Genomic DNA, 15647 nt, shown 5'->3' on the forward strand with positions numbered 1-15647 from the left:
ACTGCCCAGTTCCTGTGGAAAGGTGAAGGACTCAGCAAAACAGCCACTAGGGACTGTTTGCAGGAGAGATTAAGCTTAATATCTAGGTTCCTCCTGCGCTTGTGGAGGTACAAGAGTTCACTGATCTAGACTTTGTCCAGCCATTACAGCAATTCCTGAGGAGCCTGGGAGCGCCTAGAGAGGCACAGAGGACTGATGGGATGATGGAGGCATTTGCCCAGTGATACTGTCAGTGTCATAAAGAGGGCTTTAGTGGCCAGACACTGATGTTCTCTCCTTTGTCGCATCTTGTTGATCACTAGCTACAACCCCGAAGTCAAAGACAAGCTCACAGCGAAAAGGTTCACTGCCACGAATGTAGACATCAGTGCTGGACGAGCAACTCTAGAAGCTGTAATTTCTCAAGTCAACATTAACAACGTTTTCCTCTCACTTGCTTCTTCCCCATTCCCATTTTTCGCAAAAACGTAGGCAACTAACTTGAATACCCAAGAGCTTTCTGTTCTGTGCCGAAACGCAGAGCCGGCCCTGGCTATAGATAATGTAAATGACAATTCTAATAGATTAAACTGTAGCATTTGAAGAGTTAAGGAAAAGGCGGCAGTACTTTTAGACTCCAGGGTGGTTCCCAGCATTTTATTTTCTTGGCTTGGCCAGGAAATCAGAGGGGCCTGGGCTCGGGGGGCCGGTCTGGGGGAAGCGCAGGGGGTGGGCCCCCCGGAAGTCGTGCTGCGTGGTTTAAACCTAAGGTGACCTAACGGATGGCGGGAGCGCCCGCCAGATCCTCGGCGCGGGGCGCGGCCATTGGTGACGCACGCCGGGGAGCACGGCGCCCACGTTTCCACAGTTGCCTTAGCGCGGCCTCACACGCTGCGCTCGGAGTTCGGGGCTGCGGGCGTCCTCGCTTCCTCCCTCCCGGAGGCGGGCCCGACCCCGCCCCCGCTCCCCGGGTGGCTCCCCGCGGTCCCTCCTACCTCCTACCCTCAGCCTCCCCGGCGCGGCGCACTCCCCGCCGGCCGCAGCCTGACACGCCGCGCGGCCCCCCAGTCTCCCCGGCCGCCTCCCCCAGGCATGGCCCAGGGCCTCGCCTCACTATGGCAGCAGCACGGCACAGCACCCTTGACTTCATGCTCGGCACCAAAGGTGAGGGCGCGCGCCCGCCACCTGCCCCGTCGCTCCCGCCGCCGGGCGGGTTGGGGCCGGCGGGGCCGGGCGGGGCGCGCGCCGCGGGCCGAACAATGCGGATGGTCGCGCGGCCCCAGCCCCGGCGCTGTCGTCTCCCGGGCTGTTGCTTGCACCGGCGCCCGCGTGGAGGCCGCGCTCTTGCTCCCGCCGCGCTCTGTCCCGGCGGCAGCGCGGGGCCCGGGGGGGCCGCGCTGGCTCCCTCTTCGACCCCGACCGGGCCGCCCTCCGGGGCCCGGGTCGCCCACCCGCGCCCTTCGCGGGTTCGGCCGCCCCCGCCGGGGGTCCCCTCGCGCCCTGGGCGCGGGAGGAAGAGTCCGGGTGGGGCGGGGGGCGTGCGAGGGGCCCGCCCGCGGGACCTTTCCCCGTTCCCCGAGGCGGGTAAATTCCCCCGGGGGTGGGGGGCTCCCCTCGTGCGAGCCGGGCCTGGGGCAGGACCGCGCCGCGCTCGCAGAATTCTCAGGCGACCGCGTAGGAGACAGATCCCCCGGAAAGGGACGGGGCACGGGAAAAGGAAACGATGATTATATTATTATTGGGTGGGGGGTGAAGTCCCAGCGCGGGAACTGTAAGTCTCCGAATCGGGGAGGCTCGGAAGACTGCGAGCCGACCAGAACAGAGGGCTGGGAAAGTCCGGACCGACTGCGGAAATTGTGGAGAGGAAGGGTATTTTGCATCCTTTTTTCCTGGGTGCGTCTAAGGGGGGGGGAGGGGGAGGGGGAGGACTGCTGGTATTTTTTCCGGTGGATTTTTTTTTTTTTGCCGGGCCCAGCGGCATGCGGGATCTTAGTTTCCCGACCAGGGATCGAACCCGTGCTCCCTGCATTGGGAGTGCGGAGTCTTAACCCCTGGACCGCCAGGGAAGTCCCTCTGGTGGCTTTTAAACCTGTGAGTGCCGCAGACTTGAATCTGCGCTTCCGGTTTGTCCCACTTGGAGCGTCTCACCCAGGTCTTGCTTTTTCACCGTCTTCCTCCAATTGGCTGGAGCCACCTTTTCTGTTACCATTGAAAACATTACTTTCACACTTTCTTTCTCCCCTGCCCCTTTTTTTAAACTTCTGAGTACTCACTTTGCATGTTCTCCCCCAGTTTAAAGGATTTCCGAAGGCATAAGATGAGGGGGAAGAAAAAAAGACCTTAGGGATTTGGACAAGACCTAGTTTTCTGTCCTGTATTGATTGGCTCTGCTTGTGACTTTGGCTTTATTTCTCAACCTGTCTGAGCTGCTTCTTCCCTGTGGTAAAAAGGGGGAAGGATAGGGCGCACTTCGTTGGGCACCCCCATCCCCCAGGGCTTTTAATGTTAATGGAGTTGCTGGAAAACGCTACAGGGTTGTGAAGTATTATCAGCGTATTTGGGTGGTGGGGAAGTGACTAGGAGAAAAAGCATTTCTTACTTCCCTCCTTTCTTAGGTGAGGCTGGAGGGAAGGGAGGCGGCTGGGGAGAATCAGGAGATGAAATGGTGATTGGAGCTGTAAAAGGTTTTCTTGAGTAATTAGCCTGCCAGTTTCACTGGGAGGGTGAGGCTTGAGGAAGAAATAGTGGTTCAAAGCCACTAAGCTGCTGAGTTGAGTTTCTGGTGGCAGTCTTGTGTGAGCGCTCACCTGTACTTATTGAGTGTGAGTTTTCCAGGCTCTAAGCAGGGTAACGATGAGGCCGGAAGATTCCTGCCCTTCCCTTAGCCTGAGTGTCCTTGCCTGAAGCCTTAAACAGCTTGCAGCTAAATTCAGGTGTTGTCTGTTGAAATGGGTGCTCCCAATGGACTTCTGTGTTCTATTGTAGAAGCGGGGAAAACCTTCCCTTAATTGTATGAAGAAAAAGTGAGAGAACTTGAACATTTTGGGCAGGCACCGGCTAGAGAGGGAGAGAGAACCATGGACGTGCAGTTTGGAAGGGAGCGGGAGAAGCTGGCGGGTTCGAAGTTGCCGAGGTGTGGAAGTGGCATCCAAATAATTTAGTCGTGTGAAGAGAAAGTAAAAAATAATTGAGAATTCCCAGTCACTCTTTTTTTTGTCTGCGTTGGGTTTTCGTTGCTGCGCGCAGGCTTTCTCTAGTTGCGGTGAGCGGGGGCTACTCTTTGTTGCGGTGCGCGGGCTTCTCATTGCGGTGGCTTCTCATTGCGGTGGCTTCTCTTGTTGCGGAGCACGGGCTCTAGGCGCGCGGGCTTCAGTAGTTGTGGCGCACGGTGGCATGTGGGATCCTCCCGGACCAGGGATCGAACGCATGTCCCCTGCATTGGCAGGCGGATCCTTTTTTTTCTTTTTAAATAAATTTATTTTATTTTTGGCTGTGTTGGGTCTTCATTGCTGCGAGCAGGCTTTCTCTAGTTGCGGTGAGCGGGGGCTACTCTTCGTTGCGGTGCGCGGGCTTCTCATTGTGGTGGCTTCTCGTGTTGCGGAGCACGGGCTCTAGGCGCCTGGGCTTCAGTAGTTGTGGGTCACAGGCTCTAGAGCGCAGGCTCAGCAGTTGTAGCACACCGGCTCTGTTGCTCTGCAGCATGTGGGATCTTCCCGGACCGGGGCACGAACCCGTGTCCCCTGCATCGGCAGGCGTACTCTCAACCACTGCGCCACCAGGGAAGCCCATTGGCAGGCGGATTCTTAACCACTGCGCCAACGGGGAAGTCCCCCAGCCAGTTACTCTTAATTCCCAGATTGTTGATCTTCAAGATGAGAAAGTTTTTTGTTTTCAAAGATGAGAAAGTTTTGATGACAAGGTGAACATTCTAGAAAGAGATCCTGAGGGGACATGTATGTATGCATCTGTGTTAGATCTTGAGTCCCTACAGAACTGTTTTGGGAGTAAGAGGACCCTGATTCTTATTGTATTCCCCCATCACTTGATTTTGGGGGGAGGCATGTCGCCCTTGCTGTCTGTAGGTATCCACCCTTGTAGAGTAAGGGGATCTGGCTAAACTAGGATCTGTTTTTGGTTTTCATTAAGGGGCACTTGGTGAGAAGTCTACCACCTGTGAGGTCTTCAAAAACATTTATTTTAATTGATAATAATGAGTCAAAAGGCATTACTCTTGGCGCGTGAGTATTGGATGTGACTCAAGGGTGAGTCAAATGCCTGTGGAGCCTGGAATCATGTTCTTTTTCTCATTTGTCAGTAATCCTTCCTCATGCCCCAGTTCCACGATGTGATTTTAATGGAATTAAACTTGAACCACTTAGTTATGTTATGTTATGATTCTGTATAACTTGGTTACCAGTGCAAGCCAGCTAGTACCCAGCAGCCACGGGGCCACTGAGGGCAATTATAGGTTGGGCCTGGCGGTGCCTGTTTAGTTCTGGCTGATGAGGTAACTCAGGAAATTTTAATTTCTGCTGAAAAAAAATCTCACCTTTGATCCTCTGGTAAGTGAAGTATTGGACTGTGAAGACTCTTGAGCCTAGAAAACATTTTGTGACTTCTCAGCCTGAGGCTAACAAGAATAAACATGTCCCACACTAGTATAGCTTAAGCATCTTTGGGCAGGTGGAGGACACGTGGTTTGTTTATGCTAGGCAGCCAGCGAGTGTTCTGCGTAGACCGAGTGAGGTACGCACGACCTCTGCCCATCCTGGAAGGGTAGGGTTGCAGTCTTGCTTTCCATGTCCATTTCTTCCCCGGGCTGGGAGTGTCTTTGAAGGGTGACCTCCAGGGTTTTTATCCTGGACACAGTTCTGATACATCATAGATGATTGAGAAGTACTGGTTAAATGGACCTGACTGATGTTATGGTAAAGGTGGAAAGCTAGTTCAAGTCCACTAGGGGAAAACGAGGCACACATTTACCTTTAGAATTAAGAGGATGGGTCCTGAGTGAGGAAATGTGACTGATGCTGTTGTGTCTGTCCTTTGGATCACTATAGTTTATGTAGGGAAACAAAGTGACTTATGTCATTCAAATTAACAAATTAGTTTTATAACAGAAATTTATTTAGTAAATTAAGGACATGGGAGTTCCCTGGTGGCCTAGTGGTTAGGATTCTGGGCTTTCACTGCCATGGCCCAGGTTCAGTCCCTGGTCGGGGAACTGAGATCCCACATATGCGCAGCGCGGCCAAAAAAAAAAAAAAAAAAAAAAAAAACAAACCCAAAACAAAATAACAAAAAAACCATAAGCCTGCTTGGGAATTATGGGCTTAGCCGAAAAATGTTGAGGGTAGGGGTTCTTAAGTTGTGTGCCTTTGGCCCTCATTGGGGAAACCTGTGGAGCGCTTCTCAGAATAAGAATTTTAAATGCATAAAATAACCCATTTATTTAAAATAACATTCTCAAAATAAAACCCCTAATATGTGACATAGTAAATAGTAATATGTGCTTCTTTCATAACACAAAATACAGTCTAGCTGCAGGCCTCATAATTTCCAAATTTCTGTAATTTCGGAGTAGAGCCGAGGAAATCCGTACTTCAGCTGTCATTTGATCAGGAAAAGCTGTGCTTCTGTTGTGACAGTGGCCAGGTAGTTGATAATGTGTGGTTTTACAAGCATAATTGAAAAAAATGCTAAGTTTCAATTAGTGAAAATAAGGATGTATGCTTTTTGCCATCCATGTTCACAGAGCCCCTGAATTGTGTCCCCTGGCCCTTGGGAGTCCATAGACCCCAGGTTCAGGGCCCCCAGGAGCTGGAGAGAGAACCGGGACTGTCATTTCTCTATATTGTTCCTTTTGGGAGGAGGTTTCCACTCAGGCCAAAGCTGTAAGCAAATGTCCCCGCTTCTTCAAAACATCTTTTTGAAAACAAAAAAGCCAGTGTTTACTAATTGCCTCCTGGGCTAGGCATTGCCCTAAGCGCATAACACATTATTTTATGTAATCTTCACAACAGCCATATGGTGGGTTTTATCCCCATTTTAAAGATGAGTAAATAGGCCCATTGAAGTTTTTCTCTTTCTAAGTGGGCTACCTGTGATTCAAAACCCTGTCTATTTGATTCCAAGTCCTTTGTTAATTCCACAACCGGGAAGCCTCTAAGTTAAGGCAATGGCTGCGTGTTCCCCCCCTCCCCCCCAATTTATCACTATATGGAGACTTTTTTGTCTCTTCACCTTGGGAGGTGCTACCAGCATCTAGTAGGCCAGGGGTGATTTTAAACATCCTACAGTGCACAGCATTGACAAGCCAACATATCTGTGGTGCTGGGGTAGAGAGTCCCTGGTGTAAATTCTAACCAGGTTGTTGCAGTGATCTGGATGACGAATCATCAGCAAAATTTCCCTGGTTCTTTTTGGAAGTGTCCGTGGTGCAGGGAAGGAGGATGGGCCTTACCTTCCCCTGAGGTTTGCACTGGGGTCAGTTAGCACTTCCTACCGAGCAAAGCCTGTGGCTTCAGGTGACCCCCCACCCCCCATTTCCTGAACCATCTTGGACCCTCTCCACCAAGCTCCCGCTCTTCCATGTATTTATTGAGCTCCTTTCTGGCGGAAGCAGATCATCTTCATGTACTTAATTAATTAATTTAACATCTTTATTGGAGTATAATTGCTTTACAATGGTGTGTTTCTGCTGTATAACAAAGTGAATCAGCTGTATGTATACATATATTCCCATATCCCCTCCCTCTTCTGTCTCCCTCCCACTGTCTTCGTGTATTTTAAATTTATTTAATTTATTTATTTTGGCTGTGTTAGGTCTTCGTTGCTGCGCGCGGGCCCTTTCCAGCAGTGGCGAGCAGGGGCCACTCTTCGTTGAGGTGCGCAGGCCTCTCATTGAGGTGGCCTATTTTACTGTGGAGCATGGGCTCCAGGCATGCCGGCTTCAGTAGTTGTGGCTCGTGGGCTCAGTAGTTGTGGCTCGTGGGCTCCAGAGCGCAGGCTCAGTAGTTGTGGCGCACGGGCCCAGCTGCTCCGCGGCATGTGGGATCTTCCTGGACCAGGGTTTGAACCCGTGTCCCCTGCATTGGCAGGCAGATTCCCAACCACTGAGCCACCAGGGAAGCCCATCTTCGTGTATTTTAAATAGCTATAACTATAAGCATAAAACCTAAACCAGTTTTCATTGCATCTAGCTTTTTGGTTCTTTTGTTCAAGAGTAGAAAAAGCTTTCTCCCTACCCCCTCAGCATTATCATTGTCCCATCACACTTTATCCACCACTGTGATAGAGAACATCCACACCCGCTTTAACGATGAAACCTTGGGCGGCTGATGAATGGGAAAATGCATGCGTGGGCCCCACTCTAGACTGACGTGAATCACAGTCTTTGAGGGGAGGGTAGTACCTGGAATTTACATTTTTAACCAGCTTTCCTCCTAGCAATTCTGATACTGATTATATGAGAACCACTATAATAGGATCCTCATTAAAAACAAAAAAACCCCCGTGTATCAGAAACCTTCGAGGCACCCATCCACGTCAGTAAGTCCTGTGGATTCTACCTGCTACCCTCTCAGATTCCTTGCTCACCCTTTTCCTGGCTACAGTCCTTGGCCACAGTCTCCCTACTTGTCTCCCTCCCTTGTTTGGGAAGGGCTCAGTCAACAGAAATGCAACAGATCCCTGTCCCTTTTCCCATTTAAAAGCCCTCCTGTGAGTCCTCATTACTCTACAGATGAAGTTGAAACTCCTTATCAGCACTTCCAAGGTCCATGAAGGTCCATTTCTACCCGATTCTCCATCCTCACCCAACACACACTTGAGTCTCACACTCCTTGTGCTTCGAGGTAGAACCTGGACTCAGAATTTTCTAACAGCTCTGGGGAAGGTATATTTTTGTGTGACGTAGGTATTCTCTCATACCTTCATTGTCTTTGAAAATGTTTTCTGGACTGCTTGGGGGGAGGTCCCTTGTTAGGGTCTGACTACATTTGGCATGCTCCTTTGCTTTGTTGGGATTTAAAAAAAAACCTCCCTTTTCCCCAACTCTGCAAGATTCTTAATTGCACTGATCATGCTGTATTTGACCCCAGGCTGAATAATTGCACATTGCTGGGAATTCATTTTGTGAGCTTGCCATTAAAAAATTGTGTAAAAAAAAAAAATTGTGTAAACCTTAATGGTTTTTTAGAGTATAGTTCCGCAGTTATACCTATGTCTTTAAACCTGTAGAGGTGGTATAGGGTAAAGTTAGTCTGTGCTTTGTATCAAAAAGCCTCATCTATTTCCTACTTGATAGTTCTCTATTGTTTTAAATGCTTTGGAAGGGATAACAGCTGTTTAAGAAATTGATTCCATAATCCAGGCATTTAGGAACAATCACCCCAGCTAACAAGTGAGGTATTTTTTCAAGTAACCTGAAGCTCTGCAGGTGATGTTTCTTAAAAAGAGTGTTTTCCAATTTAATAAGCAACTGGTGGATGATTTGTGGGTTTTTTGTCTGTTTTGTTTTTGTGGGGGAAAGCTAGTTTTGTCTTGCAGTGGAGGAGTTACCAATTTGGAATGTTTGTATCTTTTTTTTTTTTTTTTTTTTTTGTGGCGGTACGCAGGCCTGCTCACTGTTGTGGCCTCTCCCGTTGCGGAGCACAGGCTCTGGACGCGCAGGCTCAGCTGCCATGGCTCACGGGCCCAGCCGCCCTGCGGTACGTGGGATCCTCCCGGACCGGGGCACGAACCCGTGTCCCCTGCATCGGCAGGCGGACTCTCAACCACTGTGCCACCAGGGAAGCCCCTCTTCTTTTTTTCTTTTTTTGGCCTCCCTGCCCGGTATGTGGGATCTTAGTTCCCCCACCAGGGAATCAAACCTGTGCCCCCTGCAGTGGAAGCGCTGAGTCTTAACCACTGGACCACCGGGGAAGTCCTGGATTCTTTGAATCCTCTTAATTGTATAATGAAATTGGCCGTATTTGAATCAGCATTCACAGGCCTTCCCTACCTTCTTGGGAGGTAGACTGAAGTACTGTGGTCTCTCATAGCTTTGAAAAGTTAGAGCTTTTGGTGTTGGATTTGGGACCCTGGGTAAGATTTGGAATTACGGGCTTTATAATTTGAATTGAGACCACCGTGGTTATACTAACCCTTGGCACGTAAGGATTAGCTCGAAAGTTACTGGATTGTGGTCGGCCTCTGTTTCAAAACGTGTTCAAGAAAGCTATTATTGAGTTTAGTTTTTGGAGTCACGCATGCTCTGCGCGTTTTAATCCACCATTTCACTGCAGTTGCAACCTAAGCCTGCTGGTGTGTGCTGTGGCTCCAACCACCATTTCATGGTAGTTTAAATACAGGCTCAGTTCTTTTGAAAAGTCAGGAAACCTCCTCAGTTGAGTTCTGCCAGCCAAGTATGTAAACCATTGCACAAATGCTCTTTTAAACCCTTACGACTGGGCATTTTTCCAGACCCCAGGAAAAAGGCAGCTCTGGAGCCCAGAGTTGTGGTGGGCCTGCAGTTCCTTAGACTGGTGATGTCACCTGTGTTCTGGAGTGAGCTCCTGAGCTAGTGGCCGCACTTTTGATCAGAGGCATTCATGGGCTAAGCGGCAAAGTCAAAAGGAGCTGGTAAGAGCCAGGAGCGTGTTCTGGGTTCCTGAGCTGACTTGACCCTCTGGGTAGTTTCTCATGTACCTTAATTTCGCCCTTTGCGTGAAGGCACCAGTGATACCAGTATCCCATACACTGTGTTGTTGGGTGGGATGTCCAATAAAATGTTGGGAAGAGTGTCAAATGATACATAAAACCCTTAACACTAATTGCAGTACTTAGCGCTGAGTACTTTGAAATTGTGCCAGTGGGTAAAGATGATCTGTTATAAAGAGGTGTGAATTTCACTTACTGAAAGATAAGGAAAGTTCTGCTGGCAAAAGAAGAGGCAGAAAATAAAGGGTTGGCATGTGATTTGAAGGTTGGTCTACTTTACTTGACCTCTCTAAGTTACTAAAGCAGAATTTTATGAAGACGTTTTGATTTTTAAGATAACACTTCCATGGGTTTGTGTGGCATGACTGTTTTCTCTGGAATGGAAATTTCTCCTGTGAGAATCCTGAGCAATTTCTAGGATACTGTTACATTTAGCACCAAATTATCTCTTCTGAAGGACTGCAGATCACAGTGGTCAAGCAAGACCGATAGGATAATGGGCATTCTGAATTTCTAGCAAATACTAGAAGATTTCTCAAACTGGGTTCAACATGGGGTCCTTTCTCTTTTTTTTATTGAGGTGTTACTGACACATAACATTGTATTAGTTGCAGGTTACAACTAATTACAACATCGTAATTCGATACTTGTATATGTTGTGAAATGATCACAATAAGTCTAGTTAACATCTGTCACCATACATAGGTTGAAAATTATTTTTTCCTGTGATGAGAACTTTTAACACCTACTCTTAGTAACTTTCACATATGCAGTACGGTATTAACTGTAGTCACCCATGCTGTACGTTACATCCTATGACTTACTTATGGGACCCTTTTTCTTAGAACCGGTGCCATGGCTCACACTTGGGGAAACAGTAGTGGTGTAGGTTTTATAAATGGTTTAACACTGAATTTTTGAACTGTCTAATGCTGCAGCTAAGTGGCCCAGTTGGTCTGGGGTTGTGAGGAAGGGGATCATGGGCCTGTCAGTCCAAGTGTTCCTAAGTGGGGTTTGTCTAGGTTGCAGAGAAAAAGAGCTTACTATCACTTTATTCCCTTTGGAATATGATAGGTCTTAAAAAAAAAAACATTTTTTGTTTGTTAAGAGTTCCCATGCATATTTTTTTCTTTTAATGAAGGATATGGCTTTGCTTGAAGAAACTCCAGAAGCTGTTCAAATAATGGTTTATGCATTTGTCTTTTTACATATTTTTGTTTAAGTTATGTGCTCATTTTAGACTACCTGCAGGGTGTAGGGAAATAGAAAGGGGGAAACCCAGATCTCTCACCTTATCACAAGTAGATAACCTGTTGATATTTTGGTGTCTGGGACAAATGGCTTATTGTCCCGTATTTAACTAAGCAGGGGGCAACACAGTGTCATGATTAAAAGCACTGGATCTTTGGATCCCGCTGCTTGAGTTTGGATCCTAGCTCTTAGCTCTACCACTTACAAGCCTTAAATGTGTAACCTTGGGCACATCTTGACCTCTAGGCCTTATTGAGACATCCTTGCCTCCTTACTGATAGCATTCAGTCTATTACCATTAAGTAGGATGCTGGTTGTACGTTTTTTTTCACATATTTATTAATCTATTTATTTATTTATTTTGGGCTGTGTTGGGTCTTCGTTGCTGCGCGCGCGGGCTTTCTCTAGTTGCAGCGAGCGGGGGCTACTCTTTGTTGCGGTGCGCGGGATTCTCATTGCGGTGGCTTTTCCTGTTGCGGAGCACAGGCTCTAGGTGCGCGTGCTTCAGTAGTTGTGGCTTGCGGGCTCTAGAGCGCAGGCTCAGTAGTTGTGGCCGTGGGCTCAGTAGTTGTGGCTCACAGGCTCTAGAGCGCAGGCTCAGTAGTTGTGGCGCACGGGCTTGGTTGCTCTGAGGTATGTGGGATCTTCCCGGACCAGGGCTTGAACCCGTGTCCCCTGCACTGGCAGGCGGATTCTTAACCCCTGCGCCACCAGGGAAGTCCCTAGTGTACAGTTGTGAGCTTTGACCAATGCATACTGTCCTGTGAACACACCACTGTGAAGATGAGAATATCTTGAGAGGATTTTTAAAGCAGATAGTTGAATGATTTCAAACTGTATTTGGAGTCCATTTTCCTTATCTTCCTCTTTTAGGTTTAGGGGTCTGTCGAGAAGACCAGAAAGCTGGTAAACTGTACAACCCAAGCCTGGCTCATAGGTTCTCTGACATGAGAGTCTGGGGTTTTGGGGAAAGGATACCTGCATTTATGTTTCCCCTTGCAGGGAGCTGCAAACGGATCTGCCAACAGCTTTGGGCCACCTTCCCACTGAGAGAGTGCAGATCTCTGAGAGGGGGAGGTGGGAGCGGGGGTGGGGCGTCTGACCTGGATGGTAAATGGGAAGTGTGCATGGAGGAGGCACATCAGGGGGCTCTGGAAATTCCAGGGTCTGGGGAGTGGGAGGTGGGATGGAAGGAGGCTAGGTTTTGGGCCTCACCACTTGGGTATGGTGCAACCATGGGAATAATTAACCACCTGTTGGAGCTTAAATTGCCCGAGCTTTGTGGGAGAGAGAGACCTAGGAGACAGTAAAATTCGGGGAGGGGGGGTGGTCCTTGATGGTGAAGTGTGGCATTTCCAGCGCATATAAAGATAACGTTTAGCAAGAATAGAAATTCATCTTCTAATTTTATAAGCCGGGTGCTGCTTAAATGTGAGAGAGCAGAGAGGAATGCAGCCACCTAATTTTGCAGAGGGGGGACTAGTGTGGCTCTGGCCCACAGCTGGTGCAGGGTGATGACCCTGCAGCGGCAGAGACTTGGCATTGTGTAGCTTAAAGCCCTCATAATTTATGTCCAGAGTTTTCTTAGTTGAAGTGTTTGAAGTTGGAAAAGACTTAGAGGCACAAGTCATGGTCATGGGGTGGAGAGTCCAGGAGTTTTTCTGGAAGTGTGAGAATTGCTTATTTCCTGAGGGCAGCCTCTCTAATGGAATTCACTTAGTTAAGGAGGTTACAGTATTTTAGCCTCTTGAAGCTGGAGAAGAGGGAATCTAACTGAAGCAGGGCACCTGGTGTCATAGGTTTTTATTGGGGAGGACTCTCTTTTCTACTTGGGCTAGTAATGTTGGGGGGTGCAGCTAATCTACTTATGTCCACAGGGTTGCCCACCTTATGGATAATGATTAAATGGCAGTGCCTGACTGTGAGGGATGGAGGGCTCGAACATTGGTGCTGGCTTCCTTATAGGAACCCTGTGAAGTGGTGCCTCCATTTGATGTTTGATGAAATGAGGTCTGTGAGGCCAGTGAGTTTGAGTGGTGCAGAGAGGCTGTGGTGGGGGACTTGTGGGAGAAGCTTCAGGGGACCGTTAAGGGAGATCTTAAGTGGCAGGGGTATTAACCATTGGTGGGAAGGAGTGGGGAAGTCTGGATTTTATTCCAGACTTGAGATTGGGACAGTGTGGTGAGCATTTGGGTGAGAGGCAGGTTGTAGCTGGATGTACAGATTTGGGATTCGGCTGTCTGGAGCTGATGGCCAGGGTCAGAGGAATGAGGTTCATTCTCCAAGAGAGGCCTATGAATGGATCCCTGGGACAAAATGAGGCAGGGAGATGAAACCTTGTCTTCCCTTGTCTTCTTTTGATAGCAGTATATTTAATTTGGACTAGACCTCCAGTAGACCTCCAAGTTGATTCTTCTTAAGTTATTGTTGAATAAACACACACAAAGTGGGCAGTGGTCTGGAAACGAGGACACTGAGTTGCCCATTGGACAAAGGACACATTTGCCCTGGGACAGGTCTCTGTGTTTCTGAGCACTTTGGAAGGCTCTGAGTGCTTTACTAGTTGCACATCATTCTTGCCTGGGCAGAGTTTTCTAAGAACTTGTGCCAAGCAACATTTTATTAGCCTAGTTTGGATTACCATGTCTACTTGAAAGCGGTGTACTTATATCTCTTTTAGCATTGAATCTATTTTCATATTTTCTGATTCGTAGGCACTTATGACGTTGCTGTTTTGTGTTCCCAAATTTGGGTGCGCTTTGACCCCAGGCTCCTACTCGCTCACGTGTAGAGCATCTAGTAGTTCTCAAGGGATTGCATTACCCACCTCCCTTCTGCCCCTGGGAAATTGGGGTGTGGGGTCTTTTTTTTTAACAAAGGGGGGCTCTTCTTGTATTTAGTGGGTATGGCTGGGATTATCAAAAGTCCTGTGAGGGACAGGAAAGTCACTTACACTGTATTTTCAACCCAAGTTGAGGAACCCTGATAGAGCAAGCACATTTTGTTTGGTCATGTTACGTGCTCCTTACTAGACAGGCATAAAGGTTGAAATTGGATAATTGATTGCAGAGCATTTTCTGGGGGCCTGTCACGGGTTACCTGTGGCTATAGCTAGCAGGGAGTTTGGACTTTTTTCAGGCCTCCTGTTGTGTTGAATATTTTCTATAACCTTCTGGTGACTGTAGTGTAGTTAGCTTGGGTTAGTGGGGGTTTATTTTTCTTTTTTTATCTAGTTGTTTAGATCAGTGGTTCTCACACGTGGCTGCACATTGAATTTCCCAGGGAGCTTTAAAAAAGTGTTGCCTGGGTTCCACCCCCAGATTTTTCTTTAATTGGTCTAGGATGTGGCATCAGAAGTTTTGTAACTCCCCAGGCGGTTATAATGCACAGCTAGGATTGAAATCCACTGGTCTAGGTGTTCCAGAAGCTCTGCAGAGATACAGGAATAAGGATGATTAATTTAGCTAGATGAAATTTTCATTTAGCCACAAAACATTTATTGAGCACTTGAGATCAAGATGACCAAGGAAGCTACCTTGTTAAGGCTAGTGGATCTCATTTCTTTGGTTTCCAGTTTTCATCTTAAAACCTTGGTTCTGGAAAAGAGATGCTAGGTAGTTGTTTCAGCTCCAGCTCTGCTTTCTGGAGTCCTCTCCAAGGGCTGGGAGCAGCTTGGGTGACAGGGGAGCCCCCAGGTCAGGAGGAAGGTGAATATGAAGTGAGGTGAACAGTGGGCAAAACGGCATGGTCCCCATGTCCCTGGCAGGGCCGGCACACTCTGGCCACAGGGACTGGGCGGTGGCAACAGCCAGAAGGATCATTCAGACCCGGGCTATTTCTACTGAGCTGGGGGGGTAGGCCCACAGTATAGAAATAAGGGAACGCTAAACTGGATCTCTTTTGTAATCTGTTTTCCTTGAGTTTGAAACCTGGCTGGAGGGCCTCCATTAGCCCACTCAGTGCCTTTCTGCTAATTGTGCCAGTTAGAAAAAGGGGATGGTTGCCACGCTGGGCTTGGCCAGCAGTCAAGGGCTTTGCGTGTATCAGACAAAGACACCCCCTTTTCCTGCCCAGGGGACAGAGTTTGCTCCAGCTCAGCCCCAGGGCCCTCAGTCGGTGCACAGCCTGGCCAGTGATCCGCAGGATGACCCTGCCTGCACAGCCCTCTTCACCAGCATGGGGAGTTTGTGTCCTGTTTTGTGATGTGCCAGCTGAACACGGTCTTGAGGCCGTTTACCGGGAGTGATGATTTGTTTTATACACTTTCAAAACAGAAAACATCTGTTCTGGCCAGGGAGGGATTGAATAATTGCATAGTGGCTTTCCTAGTCACAGTTCAAGTACTGCTGGGCGCACTTGTCTCCACCGCCCCGCAGCTCAGTCACTTCCACGGTGGCCCGACCCCACCAGGCTTCGTTGACAAACACAAATGGAACGAGGTCAGTTCTTTGTATCAAGTTTGAAATTGAAATTTTTTTCAGGGGCTGAATTCAGTCTTAAAACCACAGTTCTGGGGGATATAATTCAGGCCTCCCCGTTTTAATTTCCTGAAACCAGTTCCAGAATTTTGCAAAGCCAGCTAGATTAGTCTTTGCCAAATGAGTTTCCCAAAGGCACAGTTTTGCTGGGAACGAGGGAGACTCGAATGAGACCGGAGGCCACTGCTCATGCTGGGCGGTGCTTGTGCTCGGGTGGGGCCGTGGTGTGGCCGCTGC

General features: G+C 48.5%; 1 protein-coding gene across 1 annotated transcript in view; it reads left to right on the forward strand.

Moving 5' to 3' along the window:
* Positions 1–761: 761 nt before the first annotated feature.
* SMS (spermine synthase) overlaps positions 762–15647 on the forward strand; it is a 51661-nt gene continuing 36775 nt past the window's right edge. The window contains exon 1 of the mRNA XM_029241142.1: positions 762–1143. Within this exon, the coding sequence (XP_029096975.1) occupies positions 762–1143 (382 nt within the window). The remainder of the gene's footprint in view (positions 1144–15647) is intronic.

Source organism: Monodon monoceros, unplaced genomic scaffold, assembly GCF_005190385.1.
Source record: "Monodon monoceros isolate NGI ecotype Baffin Bay Population unplaced genomic scaffold, NGI_Narwhal_1 Super_Scaffold_22, whole genome shotgun sequence".
Lineage (NCBI taxonomy): Eukaryota > Metazoa > Chordata > Mammalia > Artiodactyla > Monodontidae > Monodon > Monodon monoceros.